This window comes from Acinonyx jubatus, chromosome D1 (assembly GCF_027475565.1).
Source record: "Acinonyx jubatus isolate Ajub_Pintada_27869175 chromosome D1, VMU_Ajub_asm_v1.0, whole genome shotgun sequence".
Taxonomy (NCBI): Eukaryota; Metazoa; Chordata; class Mammalia; order Carnivora; family Felidae; genus Acinonyx; species Acinonyx jubatus.
The window spans coordinates 9,079,304-9,104,015 of record NC_069390.1 but is presented as its reverse complement, the minus strand read 5'-3'; the positions used below and the strand labels follow the sequence as shown (position 1 = coordinate 9,104,015).

Sequence of the window (24,712 nt, the reverse complement as noted above, 5' to 3'; positions counted from 1 at the left end):
GGGGGGCGGGACGAGGGGGGGGGGCCGGGCCGCCTGGTAACCCCTCCCTGTCCGGGCCTCGCGGCTCAGTCCCCGGGCAGGGCTAACCCGCTGACCCCCGGACCCCCTCTGGGCCTCCGCCCTCCAGGCCCTTCCGGGATCCCCGCCCCCTGAATCCCTGGGGTCCTCTCTGGTCCCGGAGTTCCTGCCCCTAGCCCCTAGGGGCAGAGCCGACCGGCCCCTCCCCACTTCCGCGAGGGGGCAGGGGCGGGGTCATGAAATGGGCCCTTAGCCCGGGGGCGGGGCTTTTCCTAAGGGGCAAGGCCAAGGCATCTCGAATTGGGGCTGGCAGGGGCCAGGGCAGCGGGTTATTAAGGATGGGGGTGGGAGGATTCCCAGGGTATTGGGGTCAGGATGGCATTAGCCCAGCTCAAGCCGGGCTGGGCTGACTCAGCACCCTGCGCCGGCCAACCCTAGTCCCTGAGAGCTCTGCTTTCCCTTGGGCAGAGATGGGAGATGGCGCCGGTGTTGCCCCTGGTGCTGCCCCTCCAGCCCCGCATCCGTCTGGCCCAGGGGCTCTGGCTCCTCTCCTGGCTGCTGGCGCTGGCCGGTGGCCTCACCCTCCTCTATAGCGGGCACCTCCAGGTCCAGCTGTGGCACCTCAGCACCTTCTTGGCTCCCTCCTGCCCATTTGCTGCCCTGCCCCGGGTTGCCCTGGCAGCTGGTGCGGTGGCTTTGGGCACAGGACTGGTGGGTGCAGGGACCAGCAGGGCCAGTCTGGACGCAGCTCAATACCCTCCCTGGCGGAAGGTCCTAGGCCCGCTGCTCGTGGTTGGCACTGCTGGGGGCGGGGGTCTTCTGGTCCTGGCCCTGGGACTGGCCCTGGCTTTACCTGGGAGTCTGGACACAGGGCTGGAGGAGGGCCTGGGGACTGCCTTGGTTCACTACAAAGACACAGAGGTGCCCGGACACTGTCATGCCAAACGGCTGTTGGATGAGCTGCAGCTGAGGCACCACTGCTGCGGGCGCCACGGGTACAAGGATTGGTTTGGGGTCCAGTGGGTCAGCAGCCGTTACTTGGATCCCAATGACCAGGACGTGGTGGAGTGAGTGTCTTATTCCCCCGCCCCCCTCCTCCTGGCCTCCTTCCCCTCCTTTTCCTCCTCCCCATCCCTTGAAACCCACCTTACCCAGATAGGAAGTAAATAGAGCCTAGTGATCCAGAGAATGGGTTACAGATCTGCTATTCTATCAGGTGTGTGACCCAGGGCATGTTACCAAACAGCTCTGGGCCCATTTCCTCATTTGTAGAATGGAGCTAATGGGACCTATCTTACAGACTTATTGTGAGGATAAATGAATTATGCACGCCTGGCACACAGCAAACCAGTCAGTGAAGGTCTTTTTCCTGTTTCCCTTCTCCATTCCTGTGCCCGGCAGCCTTTCCTCCAGATCTCGACTTCCAGACGCCCTAACTCCCCTGCCCCCTCCCTTTGCAGCCGCATCCAGAGCAACGTGGAGGGCCTGTATCTGATCGACGGTGTCCCTTTCTCCTGCTGCAACCCCCACTCACCCAGACCTTGCCTGCAAAGCCGGCTCTCAGACCCCCATGCCCACCCGCTCTTTGATCCCCGTCAGCCCAACCTAAACCTCTGGGCGCAAGGATGCCACGGGGTGCTGCTGGGGCACCTGCAGGGTTTGGCGAGCACGCTGGGCAGCATGCTGGCTGTCACCTTCCTGCTGCAGGTGAGTCAGCAAAGTGTCTGAGGGCTGCCTCCACCTGGGCCTCCTCGCTGCCTCCAGCTCTGGCCCCTGGGGCGGTGGACCCTCACTGACCTCTTTCCCTTTGCTTTTCCCCCAGACTCTGGTGCTCCTGGGCCTGCGGTACCTGCAGACAGCACTGGAGGGGCTCGGAGGAGTCATCGATGGGGAGGGAGAGACCCAGGGCTACCTCTTTCCCAGCGGGCTGAAGGACATGCTGCAAACAGCGTGGCGACAGGGAGGGGTTGCTCACAGGCCGGCACCTGAGGAGACCCCACCGGAAGAGGCACCTCCTAAGGAGGGTCCACCTGAGGCCTAGTGGCCTGATGGGGAATGGGAGGGGGGAAGGGGAGGGATGGACAAACACTGAAAACCTCACAACTCCATACCAAGGCTCCAGGTGGGGGAGGGGGGGTCCCTGGGATTAGAGGGGTTGAGGATAGTCACCGAGCTGGACTGGGGGCGGCAGGAAAACTAGGTGGCCGGGGCTTAGCCCCTGCGGCTGGAACCAGCGGGGAACAGAGAAAACACAGGGTGATGGGAAAGCGACACGGGAAGGGCTGGCGACTGCTCCTGGCACAGAGACTCAATAAAGCTTTTTGCACTGAAGCCACCGATCTTCCTTTCAAGGGGGTTGGGGGGCCCTGGGAGAATTGATTTCTGTCTGATAGAGAAGCCAGGACTCCTGGGTTTCGACTCTGGGAAGGATCTTAAATGCAAGAGCCAGAATGTGTGGAATGAAGGAAACCACAGGCCCCTCCAGCTTGAGATCTTTTATTCTGGAGGTAGGAGAGGGGGTCAGCATGCTCAGGTAGGGAGGGTCCAGCCCAGCTCCTCCAGCCCCCCAGGGCATGCCCAGCCCCACCAGCCCCAGTGAGTTGCCCAGTTGCTCAGCAGCCCTCCCTCCTGAGTGCCTGTCCTTCTGCTCCGCCCCAGACAGGGCTGACCTGGCTCAATACAAGGGCTGCTTGTCCCCAGCCTGTGGGCAGTGCCACATGGCAGGCTGGGGGAGGGGCGAAGCAGCTGGGCCATGCCCTGGGGCTGAGGGGGCAGAGGGGCCACCGCCCCGGCTCTGAGGGGTCAGGACTAGGAAAACCGGATCCTGGGCAGGCCAGGGGCCCAGTCCGCCAGGTCTGTGCCTGAGGAGGTGGTAGTCAGGGTGGGGCCTGCCATCACACCTCGACAGCTGGGTCTGAGCCTCGGCCCTGCCGCTGCAACTGCTCCTCCTGCTTCATCTTGGGCTTCTCCGTCCGCGTATGCCACACCAGAACCTGTCCCAGGAGGCTTTCGGTTAGAACTGGGCCCTCTGTGTAGAGTGGACCCACTCACCCCCTCTACACACACAGCGTTGGCTCCAAAGCGTGAATGGCAGGAGGCTTTAGTGCCTCTAAAATAGAGGCCCCTCACCCGCTCTGTGCTACATGGGTGCCCAGGGGACCACTTTCCTTCCCTGGCTCCCAGCTTCCCCTGCAGTAGTGCTGTCGGCAAGGTTGAGTCCGGGCCCTGGAAGGTCCCTCGTGGTTCAAACACCCACCCCGTGATCCTCCTCCCCAAGGCCTTACTCCACTTTCCCCCCATCACCTTGCCGTATCCCAAAGCCGGAGTTCTGCCCACCTTCATCCCTTACCCGAGTGCAGTTAGCAGCTCGCGGCTCCAGGTCCTTGGGATCCACGAGGTGGCTCAGGAGACTGCTTTCCAGGTGGCCCCGGGGAGCAGTAGCATCAAACTGGGCATTGGGCTTTGCCAACAGCAAGGGCAGGGCAACAGCGAATCCTGCCATATCCACTGGAAAGGGCCTGTTGGGCTCCCATGCCGTGTGGAAGCCCACAACCCGGCCATCCTGTACCCGAGGACCCTCAAATCGCAGGCCGCCTACCAGCCCCACAGGCCACACTGAGACACCACGGGTCCAGCGCATCTATGAGAGGTCAGAAGAGACGAAACAGACATGGGGTGGCCCAGGGACAAGGGAGCAGCAGGAAGGACCGCTGGGGTCACTCTGGCCCACTGCTCCCCCTCCTCACACAGAAGCCTAGAGCAACACTGGTAACCAGGGCAACAGGCAAAGCTGGCCCCGCCTGGCCTCTCTCCCGATTCCCCGCCCCCCCCCCACCTCCACCTCCGGTGCTCACCTCTTCAAAGAGCTCCCGGCTGTAGGTGTTGTCATCATCAGCAAAGTATACGACTCCCCGGGTGCCGGCTGGGGGGGGGTCCTTCTCTCCCCCGACGGCGCCCCCTCCTCTCCGGAGCCAGTCCAGGGCCCTGTTCCGTTGTTCTACACCACGGGGCCGAACCCAGCCTGGCTCACCCTCCCTGAGCCGCTGGGCCTTGGGGGTGAGGACTGCCAGGTGTGTGAAGAGGACGCCCGAGGCCGCCAGCAGCCCAGAGACCAATGGGGTGGGGCCTTCAGCATCCTCCACCAGCAGCCAGTGCAGCCGGGGCACCAGGCTCAGCGTCTGGGACAGCCGCACAAGCTCTGCTTTTTGTACCAGCCTGCAGGGGAAGAGATGAAGAGGAGGGCGAGGGGTGGGCACCGTTTACTCACTCCAGCCAGTATGCATAGCTTCTCCTGAGCCCCTTCTAGTATCCCCCGTGGTCTTTCCCCAGCCAATATCCAAACTCCTTTTCTCGCTTGTCAATTTCACACTGCATTCATTCACCTCCCCTGTTCGTACAGCCCGTGTCTGTCACTCGCCTCAACCCAAGGGCTCTGGCTGTGGGAGACTACACGTTAAGGGGCACAGGCTTTGGAATCAGACAGCTCTGGGTTTGAATGCCAGTTCTGTTACTTATTAGGTAAGACACTGGGGGGAAATGGGTCAGGTCTCCCCAAACCTGTTTCCTCTGCTATCAAATGGGATGAACAGTACTTTACAACAATGTCATCTTGAAGATTAAATTATAATGACTTTCTAAAATACCCTTAGGACCAGGTCCTCTTCCTCCTGTGCTTGGGTTTCCAGATAGAGGTATTTAGAGGAGTCCTTTGCCTCCTTCCTCTCCAAGGAATTTTCCAGAGTTTAGACAAGAAACTGGGAAGGTGTGGCCCAGTTTATCCTTCTAGGCTTCTTGATCCTTCAGATCAGTCTGTCCGTCCCAGGGTTGGTGCTGCATGTGTGTAAGGGGACGGGGTTGACAGCTGGCTGTGCCTAGATGGGTCAGCCATCTGATTCCAGGGAGGAGTTAGTAGGCTCTTTAGCGACAGACCCAAAACCATGTTCCCCAGTTGGTTTGTATCAATAATAAAGCTATATTTTAATAAAAAAAAAAAAAAGTAGGAGTGCCTGGGTGGCTCAGTCGGTTGAGGGACTGACTTCGGCTCAGGTCATGATCTCACGGTTTGTGAGTTCGAGCCCCGCGTTGGGCCCTGCTCTGACAGCTCAGAGCCTGGAGCCTGCTTCAGATTCTGTGTCTCCCTCTCTCTCTCTCTGCCCTTCCCCCACTCATGCTCTGTCTCTCTCTGTCTCAGAAATAAATAAACATTAAAAATTAAAAAAAAAAAAAAGGAGAGCCCTTAGCACAGTGCCTGGTAGAGAGTAAACACACTGTAAATCACAGCTGGCATAACTGGTGTGACATAAGGCCAAGGCCTTTTCTATTTCAATTGAGTCAGGGGAGCTCAAGCTTTCTCCCCAAAGGATCCCTGAGAGAGAGTGAACTCGGGCAAGCTCAACGTTTCTTTGAAACTATATGGCTCTATCTTAAACTTTGGCAGGAGCTGTGTATTCGATTTCACAGTGTACCCCTGTCCATTTCAATGGAAAGACAACCATTTTCTCACACACCTTTGAGGAAAGATGTGGCTCATTTATCCTGTCACTTGGCATGCCCTAGTTTGAGAAACACCCCCTGGCCCAGTGACTCCCCAGACTCCTCCCCAACCCCCACCTCCTGGCCAGTGCCAGGCCTCCTGGGCGTACCAGAGCCCGTACCTGGAGTAGGTGGGGGTAACAACATAGATAGTAGGCAGGGCCTCAGGTTCGGGGGGCTGGGCAGGGGCAGGGGGTGGGCGACGGAGATCAGCCTGCAGCTGGGAAATCCTCAGATCCTTCTGCCGAAGCTGTTCTGCTGCTGCCCGCAGGGGAGGGAGGCAGTCACATGGCTGGCCTGGTCCCAGGAAGCAGGGATGGGGGCAGAGAACCACACACAGCACGTTGAGCATCCCAGAGGGGCATAACCTTCTCGTTCAACTCCTAGCCAGTGTAGTCATCTCCTGACAACTTCCCCGATAGCCTCTTCTACATCCCTGGTGGTCTCAATCAGCAGCCCTCTCCAACTTCAATACATTCCATCTGTTGCAGCTTTCATTCCGATATCGAGCTGATCATCTGCCTCCTCTACCTGCTGGTCCTAATGTTGCCTTCTGGAGCCATAAAGAAGTCAATCTCCTGAAACAGGGCAGTCTTTTAAATACCTGAGGATCAAAGCCTGGTCTCTAAATCTCCGAGTAAGAGGCAACATTCAATCTGTTCCCTTGGCTATGTAACCAAAGACTCATAAAATTCATTGATTCCGTTATTGGATAAATATTTATTGAATGCTCCTCGTAGAAGGCACAGCCTTAGGTGCTGGGGATACAGCAGGGAGTAAAGCAGACATGGTCCCTGCCTTCGCGGAGCTTTCAGTTTAGTGGAGGAGGCAGACACTGAGCAAAGAAACACATTAGTAAAATCATTACAAATTGTGATAAGGGCCACGAAGGAAACATTTAAGATAGAGAATAAAAGAGAATCCAGAAAAAAGAAGAGTTAATCTAGCTAAGGTGGTCAGGGAAGGCCTCTCTGAGGCGGTGACATTTGAGCTGAGACCTGAAGGATGAGAAAGAGGCGGCCAGGAAAGAGCTGGGAGAAAAGCACTGCAGCCAGAAGGAACAGGTTAAGAGCTTGAGGCAGCAATGAGCGTGGGCTTTTCGAGAAACTGTCATGCAGCTTGTGTGGCCGGAGCAGAGCGAGCGAGTGGGGAAGGAAATGGGGTTGGAAAGGAGGACGGCAACAGATCATGCGGGGCCTTGCGGACTCTGGGAAGGAGTCTGCATCTCATCCGAGGTGCGGTGGGAAGCCGCGGTGCGTTCTAGAGAGGGGAGTGCGCCCGGCGGCCGCAGAGGGCTGTCGGAGGGCCGAGCCGGCTGAATGGTGTCTGCGCGGGGGCTCATCCCCAGGGCGGGATGCAAGGCGGCTGGCGCCCTCGGACGGGCCCGCCGCACCCCCGCCCCGCCCCGCTCACCGAGCTGCACCAGCGCGTAGAGGAGGCCGGCGATCGACACCAGGAAGTAGGCGAGAAACACGTTCTTCAGCTTCAGCTTCATGGCCGTGCCGCCGCCGGCGCCCGGGCAGGCGGGGTCCCGGGGACACGAGGGGTCCCCGCCCCCCACCCGCCAGCCTGCAGACCCCGCCCCTGCAGCGGCCCCGCCCCGCGTCCCGCCTTCCTCACGCTCCTCTCCACCAGCTCCCGGGAGCTGGGGCCGAGAGCGCCCGCCCGTGCCCACTTCCGGTCAGTCTGCACACCGCCCCCCGGGTTAATTTCCGGTCCCACAGCCTTGTTCTGGGAACCACGGGAGTGGGTGACGTCATATCCGGCGTGTCGCGCTCGCGTGGCGGGCAGTCAGAAGCCTGGTGGGAGCGACGTTGAAACCTTCCCCTTGAACGCCCGTCCCTGTGTCTAGATTTCCTCCTTATTTTCATTCATTCATTTATCAGTCACAGCACCCAGTAACAGTTTAACAAACACTCGTCACACGAATGAATGAAATCTGGGACTTCTCACGTGCCAGGCCTGTGCTCTGGGTGTCTGTCATGCATTCCTCACTAGAATCCTGACATAGGTGGTATTGTCCCCAGTTTACAGACAAGTAACCAAGTTTGGCAAAAACTGCGAAATTGCCATGATGCAGTATGCTGCCCCTTCTAGATCTGTACTGTTTCCTCTGACCATTTCTTTAACAGGTGACAATAGGGGGCAGGGTAGGGGGGAGTAGGGAGTGGGGTGCAAGGCAGTGGGCCACCTCCCAAAAAATTGGAAATAGTTCTTGATGGTTAAGCATCCAACTTTGGCTCAAGTCGTGATCTCACAGTTGGTGGTTTGAGCCCTGCCATGGGCTCTGGGCTGACAGTGTGGCCTGCTTGGGATTCTCTCCCTCTCTGCCCCTGTCCCACTTGCGCTCTCAAAATAAATAAAAATATATGTATTTCTTGAGCTGAGCATTCCAAGGACACATCCCCTAACTATTCATAGGCACAAGCCTTCCTGAGGAGTCATTTTCCCTGAAAAAAAAAAAAATCCTATAGTTTCTTATAAAATAATCTGAGACTGGTCGTCAGTCTACAAAATGGAGAGAACTATTTCCCATCACTGAAACAATGGGGTATTCGTGAGAGCATCAGACCAAATAGCTGTTTCTATTCAAGAGGGACCCCATCAGCTCTGGTCACATTTTTTTTTTTTTTTTTTTTTTTTTATTTTTGAGAGAGTGCGAGCAAGGGAGGGGCAGAGAGGGAGATCTCAAAGAGGCTCTGTAGTGCCAGAGCTGAGCCCGACGCGGGGCTCGAATTCACAAACCAGATAATGACCTGAGCCAAAATCAAGTCGGACCCTCAACCGAGCCACCCAGACGCCATTAAAAAAATATTTTTAATGTTTATTTTGAGTGAAAGAGTGCGAGTGGGGGAGGGGCAGAGAGAGGGAGACAGAATCTGAAGCAGGCTCCAGTCTGAGCTGTCAGCACAAGAGCCTGACACGGGGCTCAAACCCATGAACCGCAAGATCATGACCTGAGAGGAAGTCAGATGCTTAACCGAAGAAGCCACCCAGGCGCCCCTCTGGTCACCACTATTAACTAGGCCTACTAAAATCTGATGACCTTGCCGGACTCCTCTATGAAAATACTGGCCTCTAGCAAGTTGAAGACCACTTGCACTTGCTCATTTTGCTGAACTGATGAGGCTTATGCTGAAGCTAGATGAAAATCTCAGGCCCTCAGGCTTCTTCTAAGGGTCTGTGGTTCAGGCCAGAACTAGAATCCAGACACCAACAGTTATTTATGGTTTATCTCTTTATTGTTTCTCCTTTTATCAAAACCTGTCACAGCTGGGGGCCAAGAGGAAGTAAAAAAAATTGCCACAAATATTCCCCCTTGTCCCCAGTTAGTCCTGTCCCACCCCCCGCCCAGGGCTTCGGGCCAACCCTGGGCACACATGATCATCTCCCCCCACCCTCAGCCTTCTCGGAACAATAAATACAGGTGACCGTGATTCAATGAAACCACAACTGATTTCTCCATCTTGAATGCCCCTCAAGGGGACAAAAAGGGGGCAAAAGAAGTTTAATGCCCATCCCCTCTTAAAGAAGAGTGGAAACTTCTTTCCCCCAAGGGACAGGGGAGACAGAACTGCCCCTGTCAGAACTGCAGCAGCTCTAGAAGCAATCAGGGAGAGGAAAGGTTGGGGTGACAGGGAAGAGGATGTTCTCCAGCAACCTCACTCCTTTGATCCATTCATCCCTTATCAGGTAAGGGGTGGTCCCAGTGTATCAATGGGGCATAAAAAGGGGAGCGCTGACAGAGAAGAATCAGGAGGAAGAAATAAAAGGAGGGAGAGCAGTTTGGTGGGGAGAGGAGGGGAAGGAGAAAAGGAGCCCTAAAGCTCACTGCCCTCATCTTCTTCCAAGAAACGGCATCAACACACAAGAGGTATGAATGAAGAGGGTCTGGAGGGGATTCAGGGCCCCCAAAAGAAAGGAAGAAAAGAGAAAGCAAGGGCCTCGTGGTCCCCAGGTCTTCACAGGTGAATGTGCTCCAGTTAGAGCAACAGAGTGTTGGGGGAATGGAGGGAGACGGTGTCAGTGGGGTGGGAGAGGTCGGAAGATCACAAGAGGAAGTTAGAGCCCAGGGACAGCTTCTCATCCTGCCCAGATGTTGGCAGAATCTGGGTCTTCAGATAAGAAAGGTGAAGTGTGGGGAGGGTCACACTCCAAGGCAGAAGGAAGAGGAACTCTTATCACCGCCGCACCCCTCCCACCCCCCGGCATCCCTTGGGTTATCGCAGGTGAATACTCCAGTCAGATGCCACGTTGATGCCAGGCTTGCGCAGGATCAACACAGAGGTCTCAGGGTCATGCTGGAAGGACAGGCGGCTTTCGGGAGATCCTGGTGGAAAAAAAAGAAAGTTCCACACTTATAGCAACAGGTTATGGCACAGCAACTACTTTCCTATGGGCAAGGTGTCCCTGGCCCTGCCCCTACATCCCCTCTGTCCCCACCCCAGGGGCCAGCCTTATTCTTCACCTTTTGTCTGGAGTACCACAGCTGCTGGCTTTCCGGCCCCTATTATCACCACCCGCTCAATCCAGATGGGTGTCTCAAAGTGGCCTCTGGGGTCTGCTGAGCTAGAGGGAGCAAAAGCAAATGCCCATCAGGGAGAACGATGTCAGAGCAGAAGGGAGGACGAGACCTTAAACAAGGTCATACGCAAGATCATAATACAAGAGAAGAGTACAATGTGCGGTGAGCATCCCCGAGGCTACCAAGGAAGAATGGGCACTTCGTTACCTGGAGACCAGGGTGTTGCCAGAGAATGAGAACCGACGTAGCAGGAACTCATGGCGAGTCTGATAGTTGAACGTGTGCCCATCATCTAGAAACAGCTCTCCTTGGGCGGTACCCTGAGCAGGAGGTAGGATGGATGAAAGCCTGGGCCCAAGAGGGAGTGAGGGGCACTCCCCGGGGGACTGAAGCCCAGTAAGGGAGCAGAGGGCTGAGGGGGCTCCCTGTCCATGTGCTCACCTGGGGACTGAGAGCAACGAAAAGAGTGATGGGGTCATCCTTCATGCAGTCGGAAGAGCGCCGCACCCGCATCCATCGGGGGATAATGGTCCCTCCACGCTGGAACACGGGGATCTAGGGCGAGAGCAGCGCTGGGATAAAGTTGCCCCACTGTCCAGTCTCGGGCACTGCAGTGTCTCTTGCTCTTCCCCATCTGTGCCCACTTAAGTCCTAGACCCTGAAGCACACACTCTCTCCTTCTGGAAACTTACAGACAGATGGAGCTGGCAGCTGGGCTGGGCATACTCACACTGCTTAGAGTGACAGGCAGGTACAGGGTCTGGGGACCATAGTGCTTCTGGTAGCTCTGAGTGTCATACCACACCTGTAGGTGGCAGGAGAGATACTTGGTCACTCACCACACAGGGCCCCCATCCCATTTACCCTCTTTGGCCTCTACCACCTTTCCCCACCACACCCTTTCTTCCTTAACTCACCTCCCCTTGGCCAGGCAGATAGACCTGCACGCCATGAGCCCCGGAGTCTGATACGGGGTGAACCAGTAACGCATCCCCTAAGACACACCAGAATCAACTGTGAACTGAGGGGGTCGGTTCCCAGACAGGGAGCACCAGAACGCCTGCCCAGCCTCACTCACTCCTCCCTCCCTGGGCGTCTACAGCCACCCCCCTCCCCCCCCCAGGTGCTCACTGCTCAGCCCTATCCCAACCCACCATCATCTGCCCTCCCCGTTTCTTACCAAGCAGGAACTGATCATCTATACTGAAGGTGGTCACATCCTGAGGATAATGCACCCACAGGGGCCTAGGGAGGAAGCAAGACAAGGAAGGAAGACACCTGCTGTCTTGGCAGATGTCAAAGATGCTGCCCCAGGAACTGGAGGAAAGAACAGCACAACCCAGGAGCTTGCAACCAGACAGCCCAACTGACCTGAAGGCCTCAGCTATGCGCCCTACCCTGGGGCTAGTCATTGAACTTGCTAACCCATCTCCTTGCCTCCTCCTCCCCTGTCCCATCTTAAAACATTCTCCACGCAACTCTCCAATGGCCATTTTGTCATCCTGGGTCAGGTGAAATTTTCCTCTCCCATATCATCTTCTACCTCTCCCTCCGGTTCCTTACCCTGAGACACACAAGGCTTTCTATTCCTGGAACACAACAAACTCATTGCCACTGTACAATTTCTGCACTTGCAGCCTCCTCTGTGGGAACATTCTTCCTTGAGGTCACAGGCCATCTTCTTCATTAGTCAGGCCACCTCTCACAAGCCCTTCTTCTTAAGAAGGCCATTTGTAGAAATTAATTCCATATCCCTGTTCTATTTTTTCAAAGAGCACTGTTGGCAATTTTCTTATTTGTATATTTGCATACGTCCATCTGTCTTGCTCCCAAGGACAGAAGGACTCGTCTGCCTTGGTTCTGCCTCTGGGGATAGCGATGAACAACGCCTGGCAGTAATGTTTACTGCTACTCATCCCCTTTATTCTTTTCTTACTCTTGACCTTGAAACCAGAATTTCCCTCTTTTATAAGGCCCTGGTGGGTGACAAGAGAGGCCCAGAGATGGAACCCAGTCCCCACTGTCCCTCAGCCACCTCGGCCCACTCTACACAGACCCAGCTGAATGCCTTACCTCATGACAGGAATGCCTTCACGATGAGCCTGATAGAAGAGAGTGTACCAGAAGGGCAGCAAGGAATACCGCTGGCCCAAGGCATCTCGGATTATGTCATGGTACTGAGTAGGTAAGAGCCAGGGCTCTCGCCGCCCGGTGTCCAAGTGTGCGTGTGCCCGGAAGAATGGCTGGTAGGCACCCATCTGGTACCAGCGCACAAGGAGCTCTGGCTCTGGATTTTTGAAGAAACCGCCCACATCCGCTAAGAAAGGGGAGGGAGGAAGCAGGTTGGAAAAGTGGGTGAAGGAGGGCTGCTGCCTAAGGAGCTCCCCCAGGCCCCACCCTGGACCCTCAGCTTGCTCTGTTCACGCCTGGGTCCCGCGCCCTCTACTTGCTCCTCTCCCACCAGACCAAGACCCCCAATTCCTCCCCCTCTCACCTCCGCAGAAGGAAAGTCCCACCAGCCCCAAGCTGAGACACATAGGGATAGAGATCTTCAAGTGGTCCCATTCAGCAGTGTTGTCCCCTGTCCACACGGCTCCTAAGGAAGACAGGGAGATGGAGTTTGAAGACAGTGAAGGGCTCCGCTTTTCATACAGCTGACTCCTCCGACCTGCCACGTTCGCTCTAGGGCCCCCAGGGTCCTGTTGAGGAAGGCACGGCAAAATGCACAAAAGCACTTGAAAGGGGACAGGACCCCCGATCCCTGGTTCCCTTTGAGTGCCGGGGACAGCGGGGTGGGGGATGCGGTGCGCTGTTGTCAGAGGACAGCTGTGTGGACGGACTGCTCGGAGAAGCAGGCCTTGGCGCGTCACTCTTCCGATCTGGCCTTCACACCCTCTGCCACAGCTCTGCTCTCCAAGTCTTACCGAAACGCTGGGAGCCGGCGAAGAAAGCCCTGCTCAGGACAAAGGGGCGCTCTAGGCCCCCAGAGCGCAGCACAAGCCCCTCTGCAGTCGCCATGTGCTGGGTGGAGACAGAAGAGGACAGGTGGTGAGAAGCAAAAAGCCTGCCGTCGTCTGGTGCGAGTTCCCCGACCCTCAGGCCCTCCTCACTCAGCCTCTTACCACATAGAAGCCATAGATGTTATGCACGTCTCGGTGCTCCCAGCCCCCATAATGTTGCGCATCCTTGAGCATGGTAACCTCAGGACCATTGAACACAGATGGTTCGTTCATATCATTCCAGACATAGAGGTTGGGAGCTGAGCCCTAAGTACACAAGGCAGAAATAGGGTCAGAAAGACAAAGGAGAGAAAGATGACAAACTATGAAAGAACTCCTAGGAATGCAAAAAGAAGCCCTTCTCAGGGTCCTCCCAGGATCAAGCCTCGGGATAAATATAGGCAGCCAACCACAGCAGGGTTGGCCAGCGGAGAATGACAAGATTCACGGAGGCAGGGTGGGAAAGACAGACGCGGGGAGGGGCTGGCGTACCTCATAATTGTCAAAGCTGAACATGTTAGCCCACCAGGCCCTCATCGTGGGATTGGTAAAATCAGGGTAACCAGCTGCGCCTAGGACAAGTTAAGGGTGGCTGTCAACCTCCAAGGGGCAAAATGGCTACCATCCTAACTCCCTGGTTTCGCGACAGCCTCTCCCTCAACTCTAGGCCCACCTACCTGGCCAGCACCAGCCCTCGTAGTCAGAGCCATCCCGGGTTTTAACATACAGACCCCGGTTCTGCAACTCTTCGTGTACGCGGTAGCCGGAGTCCACCTTGATGTGGGGGTCCACAATGGTCACCAGCTGCGGGCAAGGAACATGGGCGCTCAGAACTCTCCAGGGCTGCTGTGCCTGAGAAGACTAAGCATGGCCACAGTCCTCTTACCTTCCGCCTCTTGGAGGCCAAGTGTTCGAGCATGGTAAGGGGCTGGGGGAAACGGCTGGGATCCCAGGTGAAGTACCGCTTGCCATCAGCATGCTCGATGTCCAGCCAAATGACATCACAGGGCAGGTTGTGATCATCGAAGCCCTGATCGACTTCCAGCACATCGGCCTCATCCCGATAGTTCCAGCGGCTCTGGTGGTAGCCGAGGGAGAAGAGCGGGGGCAATGCCTGGGTCCCTGCAGGCATGGGGGTCACAGTGGGGTCAGGCCCAACCCGGGGCCAATGGGAACACCCAGAAATCGAGGGAAGTTTGTCAACTAGACAGAAAGCGAAGGGTGTGGAGCTAGGAAGTAGGCTGAGGCACAGGATTTTTGAAAATGCAGTCATCCCTTTCAAGAAGACAAGGGCCAGCAAAGGAGGCTGCTGGCTGGCAGAGAGGGGACGCGCGTACCTGTGAGGCTGGCATACTGCCGGAACACATCAGACACAGAGGGCCCAAGCAGCAGGAAGACATCAATGATGCCACTCTCTGACATCCAGCGGACATCTGTCTGCGGGGTCTCCCCAGAGCCCTGCAGGTAGTCTAGCATCTTCCCAAACAGGGTCTACAGAGGGAACCACAGACACAGGTCTAACACCTACCCTCTTCTTCCTTGACCCGGCGACAAAGCCAGTGTTCTCAGAATCCTCACACAGCTGGCTCCTAACAAGTCACTCTGGGCTGAGGTGAAGAGTCACCTCCTCAGTAAGGCTTTCCCGGACCACACCATAAAAGCAGCACTGTCCCCATCCCCAGCATGTGACCACTGCATTTCTTTCTTAGCACTTACCACCACTGAACTCCCCTGCCTTGTTACATGTCTAACGTCTGTCTTCCACCCTGGCAGCGAGGACCTTTCCTACCTCAATGAGCAATACATTCCCAGCACCTAGAAAAGTATCTAGTACGTGATGTGGAATCCATAAGAAATGTACCAACAATAAGTGCAGAAAGGGCAATACCTTCCCCATTAGTATGTGTTTTCTGGAAATTACTGGGGAATTCACATGCTGCTCCCAAGGCCAAGGGCCTCTTCTCCGTTGCAGTCCCCAAACAGGTACCCCTGTGGGCCTCCCGCCAGCCTCTTTAAAGCAAATGCCCTAGCACACTCGTTTGTCTCAGGCCTGATGATGCACTCATTGCTCCCCGCCTGCACGCTCACCTTCCCTGCAGTGTTAGAAGATATGTCAACCCAGGTCTCTGCGGCATTGAGCCAGAAGATGCCCAAGTCTCGATGAGGGCTGTGTGCCAGGAGCACAGGCACAGACCCATACAAGGCCATGGGGTTGTAGAGCTCATACTGGAATACATCCAAATTGTAGAGGCGATACGGCTCCCCACCCCTGAAGGCAGACAGACAGACTGGCCTTAGGCTGTGGCACCCACAACCTCCACCCCACAGATATAGGTGAGTAGTAAGAACTCGTTCCTCTACCCTTACTTGAAGAATTTTCTGATCACCAAGGAGATCTGGCCTCAGGAAGTGGTTCATGCTTGTCTGGAGTATCCAAACTGCATGGACACCACCCCACAGCCTCAACTTCCGACCTCTCTCTCCCCTCCCCTCCATGTCCTGGTGTCACCATGGGACTCACTCAGTGACCTTCAGCCGCAGGTTTTCAGCATGCTCAGGGATCCCATACACATGCTCCATGCCTGGCAGAGAGAAGTCCAAACCCACAGACGTGGGGCCTGGAAGGAAAGCAAAAACTGGGCTCCAGAGCTCCCGTTTGACAAGGAGTCCCTGCATCCCTGCCCAAGGCTCTTGCAGTCCCTCACCATATGGCTTGCTGTCAGAGTGGGTTTTGAATGTCTCCTCCCAGGCTCCTGGCTCATCTTTCTCTGCCTTCCCCTGGGTCTCCTCTGGCTGTGAGGAGGAAAGCAGACCACCTCCAATCACACATAGCTCTCTCTTCCCCCACCCTTTTCTAAATTCCATCTCCGATTGAGGAGACTGAGCTCAAATTTCCTGTGGGCCTTTCCCCTCCAGCCTCCCGGCCAGCCCTGTGCCCCAACCACCTGGCCCACTGACTTGCCTTGTCACCGTCCCCAGGCGTTTCCTCGGGCTGGTCCCCACCACCCTCAGCTGGGTCTTTTGATCCTTGCCTGGAAGGTAGGAGAGCTGTCTGCTCCAATCCAGAGGGGGCAGGGACGAGGGGCTAGTGGAAGGAGGGGTAAGGGAATAGAGAGCCAAGGGTCCAAAGGAACGAAGGCATTGGAGGAAGGGACTGAACGTTAAAGCTTGGTGAGGGACCCCAGCGAGCAGATAAATGTGCCAAGGACGGGGAGAGAAATGAGGAAGGGAGATGAGTAAATGCCACCAGGAGGGGCCTTCCACACACAGGACCAAATCCCCAGCCTCTGCCCACTTCCAGAAGAGACAGGCAGGATGGCTCCAGTGCCTGCATTGGGAATGCCAGTGCTGGCTATGCTGCCTCCAAGACTCTGGCCCCAACTACTGTCACCGGGCCTCTTGGCCTGACACCAGGGTTTTACAAAGGCAAGTGGGTCATACCATGGTCAAGCCTCTACGGATATATGCAGGGACTCAAACAAGAGGTTCTGCCAAAGAATGCTTTCAAGAGCAGCTGGCAAACAGCTCTACCTAGAGCCTCAGTGCGCCCCAGCTGAGAGCCAGAAACCCCAGCAACAGGCAGTATCTCTCCACCCCTTGGCAAAGCAAGAAGCTGCCTACATTCCTCAAGGACTTCCAGCATTTCATCTTCCTTCTCCCAGGGGGCTCCCAGCCAAGGGAACAGGGAAGAGTGACCAGATACCCACATACCTGGGGAAAGAAGGGTGAGGGCAGGGTGGGGCATGGGAAGGTCTGGGGCACCTTCCCTTGGGGGCCAGAGTAAAGGGCAGATAAGGGCAGAGGAACAGATACAGTACCAGTGGCCATGGATTTACCTAGAGAAAAGGTTCTTGATCTTATCCCAAATGCTACCGAGCGTGACACTAACTTTATCCGAGAAACTGGGGCAGGAGGAGATGGGTAGGGAAGGGGGAAAGGAGGCACAAAACCAACACAAAAACAGAAACATAAAAGTGAGTTTCAGTCGACAAACTTCCAGAGATGGGGGGGTGGGGGAAAAGAAACAAAACAAAACAAAACAAAACAAAACCAAAAACAAAAAAAACAAAAAAAGGAAGAAAATAAATCTGGGAAATGTGATGGTGTGAGAGGGGAAGGAGGAAAAGGCAGACCCAGGCAGGCCTCCCAGAGGAGGTGCCCAGGGTACAGCTCAGGGACAAAACTGACTTGCCTCCTGGTCTGTACAGGAAACGGAGAAAACTGTGACCCGGGTCTGCTTCCTACCCTCCCTGAGAGTCAGCTTCTCCCAGCCCCCACCCCCTACCTGGTGGTCCTGCCACCCTGTCCCCTCCCAGGGAACCAGCGCCAAACCCACCACACCCCTAGGCTCTTTTACACCAGGTCCCTTCCGGTCCCAGGCCCCGTACTCACGGGACCCTGGGGGCCCTCTGGTGCTCAAAATCCAAGAGTCCTCGGGCATTGACACTGAGCAGAAGGCTGCGGTCCTCTAGCAGGTCAAGGCGGAACGGCCGCGCCGTCAAGATGATTTTATAGGGTCCCTCAGCCACAGTAAGCTCCACGCTGTTGTCATCACGGCCAGAGACAGAAAGCCTGGGAAAGAGATCAGAAGGGATGCAAGGAAGTGCAAAGGATCAAAAGTAGTCACAACACTTCAGAAGAGAGGGGACCTGCGAAGGGCTATAGGCGTGTGGGGACAGTGCCAAGGATGGACAAATCAAAGGAATCAAGTAAGCGCTGGGCAACGGACCCAAGCATACGTAGAAGTTCCAAACGTAACAGAGGTAGCATGGCAATTCGGTGAGGAAAGGACTATCTGATAGTGAAGGAAGAAAAACATTTTGGGAATAGGAAGAAAATGGTACTATCTATATTCCTACCTCATAGTAGATACTAATATCAACTCCAGACAGGTTATGATTCTTTAACTTTTTTTTTAAAGTAATCCCTACACCCAATGTGGGGCTTGATCTCATGACTCTGAGATCAAGAGTCACATGCTCTACTGAGCTCGCCAGGCACCCCTGAGGTAAGATTTTTAGAAGATGCAAACTTGAAAAAAAATTTTTTTTTCTGACTTTGAAATAGAGAATTATTTAAACATACCTTAGGGGCACCTGGGTGGCTCAGTTGGTTAAGCATCTAACCTTGGCTCAGGTCATGATCTCACAGTTCATGAGCGTGAGCACCTCACTAGGTGAGCTTGAGCCCCGCTTCAGGTGAGGTCGAGCCCTGCATTGGGCAAGCTCGAGCCCCGCTTTGGGTGAGCCCCACTTCCCTCTCCCTCCTTCTCTCTCTGCCCCTCACTCACTTGAGCCCTCTCTCGCTCAAAAAAATAAACAAATAAAAAATAAACACAACTTAGAGGGCACCTGGATGGCTCAATCAGTTATGCGTCCGACTTCGGCTCAGGTCATGATCTCACAGAGCCCACTTCAGATCCTCTGTCCCCCTCTCTCTCTGCCCCTCCCCTGCTTGCACACGCTCTCTCTCAAAAATAAACATTAAAAAACAGAAAACACAACTTAGAAAGTGCTAACATCAGAAAGTAAAGATTGATATGCATGACAACATTTCAAATCCAGAATTCCTGCTTATCAAATCCAAATTTTCTCATTCAGATGTCATCAAACCAAGAAAAGTTTGAAAAACTGTCCCAGTCTAGAGAAGCCTAAGGAGACTTGACAACTAAATACGTTATCCTAGGTGGGATCCTGGAAAAAGGATAAAAACTGTTAGATAAACTTTTATTAGATAGAAACTAGGGATATCTGAATAAAACATGGACTTTAGTTAGTAACAATGATATCAAGCCATCAGGGATGACAAATGTACTGCATTAATACTAACAACAGCGGAAGAGGAGTGCAGGGTATACAAGAACTCTCATAAGATCCTTGCACTACAGATCTAAAACTATTCTAAAATAAAAAAATTTTTTCAAGACACCTTTAGGAGAGTAAAAAGATAAGCTACAAACTAGAAAAGGAGAGAGCTACAATACAGGTAAGTGAGAAAGGATCAAGACTAATGAATGGGGCGCCTGGGTGACTTAGTCAGTTAAGCATCCAATTCTTGATTTCGGCTCAGGGGATGATCTCATGGCTCATGGGATCGAGCCCCGCATCAAGCTCTATGCTGACATCATAGAGCCTGCTTAAGATTGTCCCTCTCCCTCTCTCTGTTCTCCTTCCCCACTTTCGTGCACATACACACACACTTTCTCTCTCTCAAAATAAATAAATAAGCATAAAAAGAAAAAAAAAAAAAACAACTAATGAATTTCTGGGGCACCCGGCTGGCTCAGTCAGTGGCGTATGCGACTCTTGATCTTGGGGTTATGAGTTTGAGCCCATCTTGGGTGCAGAGATTACTTTAAAAAAAAAAAAAAAGAAGAAAAAAAAAGACTAATGAATTTCTACAAATCAGTAAGGATGAACAACAGGAGAATGAGCAGAACTATGAACTAGCGTTTCACAGAATTATGAACCAGAACAGATAGACATGTGCAGAGGTGCTCAGTCTCACTAAAAAACTGGGAAAGACAACGAAGCCAAGAAAACCACACAGCATCATTCTGCAGCCATTCTATCAACCAAAATTCAGTCCAATAGTATTAAGGGTTGCAGAAGATGTGGGTCAAAGAGGCCTTTTCTATACTGCTGGTGGAAGTGTAAATTGTCAGTTGTTCTGGCTCTACCTTGGAAAACAGTGTTTCCACATTCTACAACTCTGTGGCTCCTTTCCTAGCTCTGCCCCAAAGAGAAACTCGTGCACACGGACACAGGAGACATGGACAAGAGTGCTCACGCCAACACTCTGAATAGCAGAAATACTGGGAACAACCCAAGTGCCCCTTAATGTAGAAAGGGATCAATGAGGTGGGATATATTCATACGTTAATAGTGTACAGCAGTAAACATGAATTTCTAAAGCTACATGGAACAGAGCTATATAAAGTTACGCAAAAAATGGAAATTCCAGGGGCAGCTGGGTGGATCAATCAGTTGAGCACCGACTCTTGATTTTGGCTCAGGTCATGATCTCACAGTTTGTAAGATCAAGCCCCAAGCCAGGCTCCATACTGGCAGCACGGAGCCTGCTTGGGATTCTCTCTCTCCCTTTCTTTCTGCCCCTTCTCCTGCACATGTGCACTTGCTCCCTCTCTCCCCAAAAATAAATAAATAAATGTTAAAAAAAAAAAAAAAAAAGGGAAATTCCAGAAGCCCACATTCACTAAGTTACTTGCCCTGTAACACTCAAAACCAAACACAACTACATTATTTATGGCTTAGGCATGTAAATACAAATATGTTTGTGTACATATGTTCTTACACATACACGGTACAAGTGTAAGAACAAAAAAAAAAGGGAATGATAAACTTGAGAATAACAGTCACCTGTGGGGGTGATCAGGGGCACAGGACAGGGAGAAGTATATGGTTGGGTTAGGTAAAGGGTATACAACGTGGAGGGTTCATCATATCAAATTGTAAATTAAGTACTTAATAGAAAGCCATGCACAGGGTGCCTGACTGGCTCCGTCAGAAAAGCGTGGGACTCTTGATCTTGGGGTCATGGTTTTGAGCCCCACACTGGGCACAGAGATTACTGAAAAAAAAAACAAATAAGCAAACTTAAAAAAAAGAGAGAGCCATACACGGAATACTCATAATGACTGTGTGGCATGACTCAAGAATTTGAGTAATCCTATCCTGAGTATCTGAGGAGAAAGAAAGAAAAAAGAAAAGTGATCAGAAGGAGAGGTAAGGGAGGAACCAACCACACAGACATAATGCTGGAGGGCAAGACCTGGGGCCTTGTTTATTTCCTCTCCCATCGTCAGCACCTAGCCCGGGCCTGGCACAGAAACGGAGGCAATAGCTGTTTGCAGAATGAAAGAAGACAAAAAGTGAAAGAGAAAATACATAAAGCAGAGGGAGAAATGGAGCAAGGTTGAGGAGAGTGGCAAGATGCTAGTCAGCTGTTACCCAAAAGCAGAAAAGAAAGTCAGTCAAATAAAGTTGCATCAAGAAGGAGAAAGAGGCTGCGGAAATGGATAGGTTTCTCAGGAAAAATTTACCGAGCTGTAGGGGGATCAGCCACCAACACATCTGGCACCCGGTATCGGGGCCGCCGGGGCTCCAGTTCATCAATCCTGATCCGAGTCATGTTCTTTTGAAGCCCTTGGAGCTCCAGCACCAGCAACACCTGTGGGGGCAGAGGTCTGGATGTGGGGAAGGGAGAGGGCTACACCACAGAATGCCCTCTGAACTCACTCCCTCCTGAGGGGTCTCCTCCTTATTCCTCATAAAATCCCAAGATAGTTGGGAAAGGATGTTGGCTGGCTACAGGTTCACCTTTCCCGAATTACCCCTTAGCCATTTCTCCACCCCCACCAGACTCCTCCTTTTCTCCCCTGACCTTGGTGACCTCGTTGATCAGATGGACTGTGAGGGCATCAGGACCAAGTTGCAGAGAATCCAGCAAGGCTCGGTACGGAGAGAGGCCTGGCCGTATGCTCCGTTGCCTCCTGCCAAGCGAAATGGGAAGGTGGCAGGGTTCCCCGATGTTCCTAGGTCCCTCTACCACCTCAAGTGTCCCCAGGCTACCCAATCTGCCACAGCACCTCCCACATTACCCCAGTTTCCATCCCACTCTCTAAGAAACATCATACTTGCAGAAGGAACTCTCTTCACAGGTCTTAAAGTTGCTTCTATCCACAGCAAGGGTAACTCCCAGACAGACACCTAAACAAGCGAGTACCAAACCTGTCCAAGACCTGAGGAGAAAAAAGACAAAGAGGCAACGATCAGCACAGAGGTCAGAAAGGGCTCCACCTCCTGAGGTAAAGGCCCCTTCCCACCACAACCCTAAAAGGGGAGAAAGACAGAGTCTGGTTAAATAGAAAAGAAGGCAGAGTGGACATGGGGTGAAGCGTCAGGCGTGAGGAGCTGGCTCGCTCACACCTTCCCTTCAAAAGGCACAGGAAGTGGACAAAGGATCTTTGGCCTTCAGAGGCCCTGGTGTTGACTCTGGTTACATCAGCCTCTCAGAGGAAAGGAGCAGTAACAGCCAGTCCCGGGGGAAGTGGTGGTACCGTGTGAGGAAAAGAGAAACAAAGCGAGCCAGGCCTTCCCACGGGCAAGGCCTCAGGGGGAGCTAGGGTGAAAATGTTAAGGATGTACCCTCAGCTAGCCTGCTATCACAATAGAGTCCTAACATCCCCAGCACCCTAGGCATACTGGTCCTCTGATGTCTACTCCTGTATCTTCAAAATACGTCACCACTACCACTACCTAAGCCTGAAAAACAAAAAATAACAGCTACATGTACGGAGCCCTAATGTTCCTCCAGGGGCCTGGCTAACTGCCTATATCCCTAGTTTTCAATTTTCCCTGCAGTTTTTAAAAGTGCCAACACCTGGGTCTTGCTCCCAGAGATTCTGACCGAAGTGGCACGAAGCGGGGCGTCAGTTTTTTTACATTTCCCAAAACGACTCTAATGGGCAACCACCATTCAAAACCACTTCTTTATACACACTCCCTCTTTTTCATTTTTTTCGTTATTTTCTTTGTGAATGTAGGGTTGGGGTTTTTCCCAGATGGGAAAATTGAGGCATAATAGGTTCGATGATCCATCCAAAACTGAAAAGCTAATAAGGGGTGACATTGAGACTGAACTCAGCTCTGCTTGACTCCGGGGCCCACATACTTCACGATACACAATACAGCACACAACCTATGAAAAGTGCCTGCGTCATTAAGAACCATTACCCCAAGGTTACCACAAATTGTCACGTCCCCAATGTGCTCTCAAATGACAGAAAAGGGACTAATAGGCTTATTTGAACAAGTTAGTTTGAAAGATATGTTCGCCCATTCTGAGTAAACCCTAAACAGAGGTTCTCAAACTTTATTGTCTCTTAAGAATTACCTGCAGGACTTATTAAGTGCATATCCCGGGAGTTCGGGAATCTGCATTTTAAACATCCTTTCCAGTGACTGATGCAGGTGTTCCAAATAGGGGAGAAAACACAACACATGATTCCTTTTCTTCTCAGCCTTAAAAGTTTGCAACCTACTAGCTAACAAGGTAGCTAAAGAGTAGAGCTTACTATATACATTGTATCCAGCATTAGCCTCAATACTGGCTTGAAACCTAAACTAAGGAAAATCACCAGAAAGGAAATCACCCAACACAGTAAGCCCTCCAGTTCCAGTAGAATATGCAAAGGAAGTCAGGCCACACAGAAAAGTGAGGAAAACACCAGGCACTGTGGTTTGATAGGCCAACCAGGAATAATCAGTAGCAAAACCAGCAGAAGAAATGCTACCAGAAAATTCAATAGCAAGGTTTGGGGCCCAAGTCTTGAGGAGTGACTGCAGCAGGCACACTACACCACTGACCCCAGGTCTACCTGCCCAGAGCAGCAGTAATCAGACTTAAATACCCTCTGGAGTACTATTTGCACAATCTATAAAATGGGCTTGGAGAAATGCCAATGAGGATAGGATTTCTAAAAGATCTTTCAAATGTGACCTGTTGGAAGGCTCTATGTACTCAGGGATGCCTTGAACGCCCCAGAGCAAGAGGCGGTCACAAGCCAAAGTCAGGAATGAGCCACAGGGTAAGATGCACCCGTTTATTGTTTCAGATCACAGGCTTCCAGAGAGTTGAGTTTACAGTCCAATCTTTTTTTCACTGCTGGTTGACAGTACATGCCTCTCCCACCCCGGTATATCCGTTAGGTCCGGGTAAACGCTTTGTGGCGCTGGTGATTGTTTTGAACCGTTTTCGTTTTTTGGTTTTTTTGTAATATAAACTCGAGAGCGCAGACCAAACCATTCGATTGCATGTTGTGTTTGAGCACCATCATCCAGGCAGGCCGTGAAGTTAACGTGCCCAGCGACCGTGGATACCGAGCAAGCCAGGGTTGGTGTCCACGTGAAGACAAGGGCAGGGCAAGGCAGGGTCCGGGACTCTGGGGGGTAGGGCAAGAAAGGTAGTGCAGGCCGGACAGCAAGCCGCGGTGCTTCCCGGCTGAGGGGCCCGCGGGGCAGCAGGCTGCGTTCCCGGAGGCCGGGCCGCGTCTCGTTCCCCGCCCCGATGGCCCCACGCACTGCAGGAAGGAGGCGGCAGCGTTAACCGCCGCGAGCCGCCAAGCGAGGGGGGACGGCTGCGAGCGGCCAAAGCCAAGAAGAGCAAACGGCTGCAGCCCTCTTGAGCCGCCGGGCTGGAGCGGGAAGCCCCAGAAGCAAGGGCCCCCAACGCCGCGCGGATCTACCGCGAGGAAACTGGGGGCGCCTGAGGCCGCCTCCAGAGAGACAAAGGGTGCTCACGAGGCCGTGAGTGACAGAGTTTTAGGAGGACATACAGGAAAGAGAGATATGGGGCTTGGGGGGCCTGGGGGCGTCCCGGGCGTGCCCCGGAATTCCGGGCTCCTCACCGCCTCCTACGCGCCGCCACTGCCGCTACCGCCGCCATCTTGTGCCGGGTTTGCTCCTTGACCCCGAGCCTCCCCTCCCCCCGCGCGCGTTGAGCCACGTATCTTAGCGCCCGCCCCTTCCGGCCTTCTGATTGGCCCGGCCACACAACAGCCGGGCGGCTACCCCATTGGCAGAGCGCACACAATAAATGCCCGCGGAAGGCGGGGCCA

At 53.6% G+C, this 24,712-nt stretch overlaps 3 protein-coding genes across 4 annotated transcripts; 1 reads left to right on the top strand and 2 right to left on the bottom strand.

Moving 5' to 3' along the window:
* Nucleotides 1-20: 20 nt before the first annotated feature.
* ROM1 (retinal outer segment membrane protein 1) lies at nt 21-2,421 on the top strand. The gene is made up of 3 exons (XM_027045386.2): nt 21-1,085; nt 1,479-1,725; nt 1,841-2,421. Exons 1-3 carry the CDS (start codon nt 496-498, stop codon nt 2,057-2,059), a joined length of 1,056 nt encoding a protein of 351 aa, XP_026901187.1. The 5' UTR covers nt 21-495; the 3' UTR covers nt 2,060-2,421.
* Nucleotides 2,422-2,498: 77 nt separating this feature from the next.
* On the bottom strand, nt 2,499-7,238 carry B3GAT3 (beta-1,3-glucuronyltransferase 3). Its single transcript, XM_027045387.2, has 5 exons — nt 6,964-7,238; nt 5,673-5,847; nt 3,873-4,233; nt 3,368-3,658; nt 2,499-3,011 (listed from the first exon to the last, which is right to left on the bottom strand). The coding sequence occupies exons 1-5, from the start codon at nt 7,043-7,045 to the stop codon at nt 2,913-2,915; spliced, it is 1,008 nt and encodes a 335-aa protein (XP_026901188.2). The 5' UTR covers nt 7,046-7,238; the 3' UTR covers nt 2,499-2,912.
* Nucleotides 7,239-8,770: 1,532 nt separating this feature from the next.
* Nucleotides 8,771-24,630, bottom strand: GANAB (glucosidase II alpha subunit). 2 transcript variants are annotated; one of them, XM_053203035.1, is made up of 25 exons: nt 24,503-24,630; nt 21,731-21,835; nt 21,478-21,586; nt 21,137-21,264; nt 17,467-17,646; nt 16,911-16,976; nt 16,033-16,106; nt 15,780-15,863; nt 15,596-15,692; nt 15,163-15,343; nt 14,412-14,565; nt 13,961-14,196; nt 13,752-13,878; nt 13,567-13,646; nt 13,198-13,341; nt 13,000-13,096; nt 12,570-12,671; nt 12,149-12,392; nt 11,256-11,320; nt 10,993-11,069; nt 10,806-10,880; nt 10,517-10,630; nt 10,283-10,395; nt 10,019-10,119; nt 8,771-9,880 (listed from the first exon to the last, which is right to left on the bottom strand). In XM_053203035.1, exons 1-25 carry the CDS (start codon nt 24,538-24,540, stop codon nt 9,771-9,773), a joined length of 2,901 nt encoding a protein of 966 aa, XP_053059010.1. In that variant the 5' UTR covers nt 24,541-24,630; the 3' UTR covers nt 8,771-9,770. The 2 variants fall into 2 exon arrangements, with proteins under 2 accessions (XP_053059010.1, XP_053059011.1); XM_053203036.1 differs by lacking the exon at nt 16,911-16,976 and having other exon boundaries at nt 24,503-24,629.
* Between the last annotated feature and the right edge of the window lie 82 nt (nt 24,631-24,712).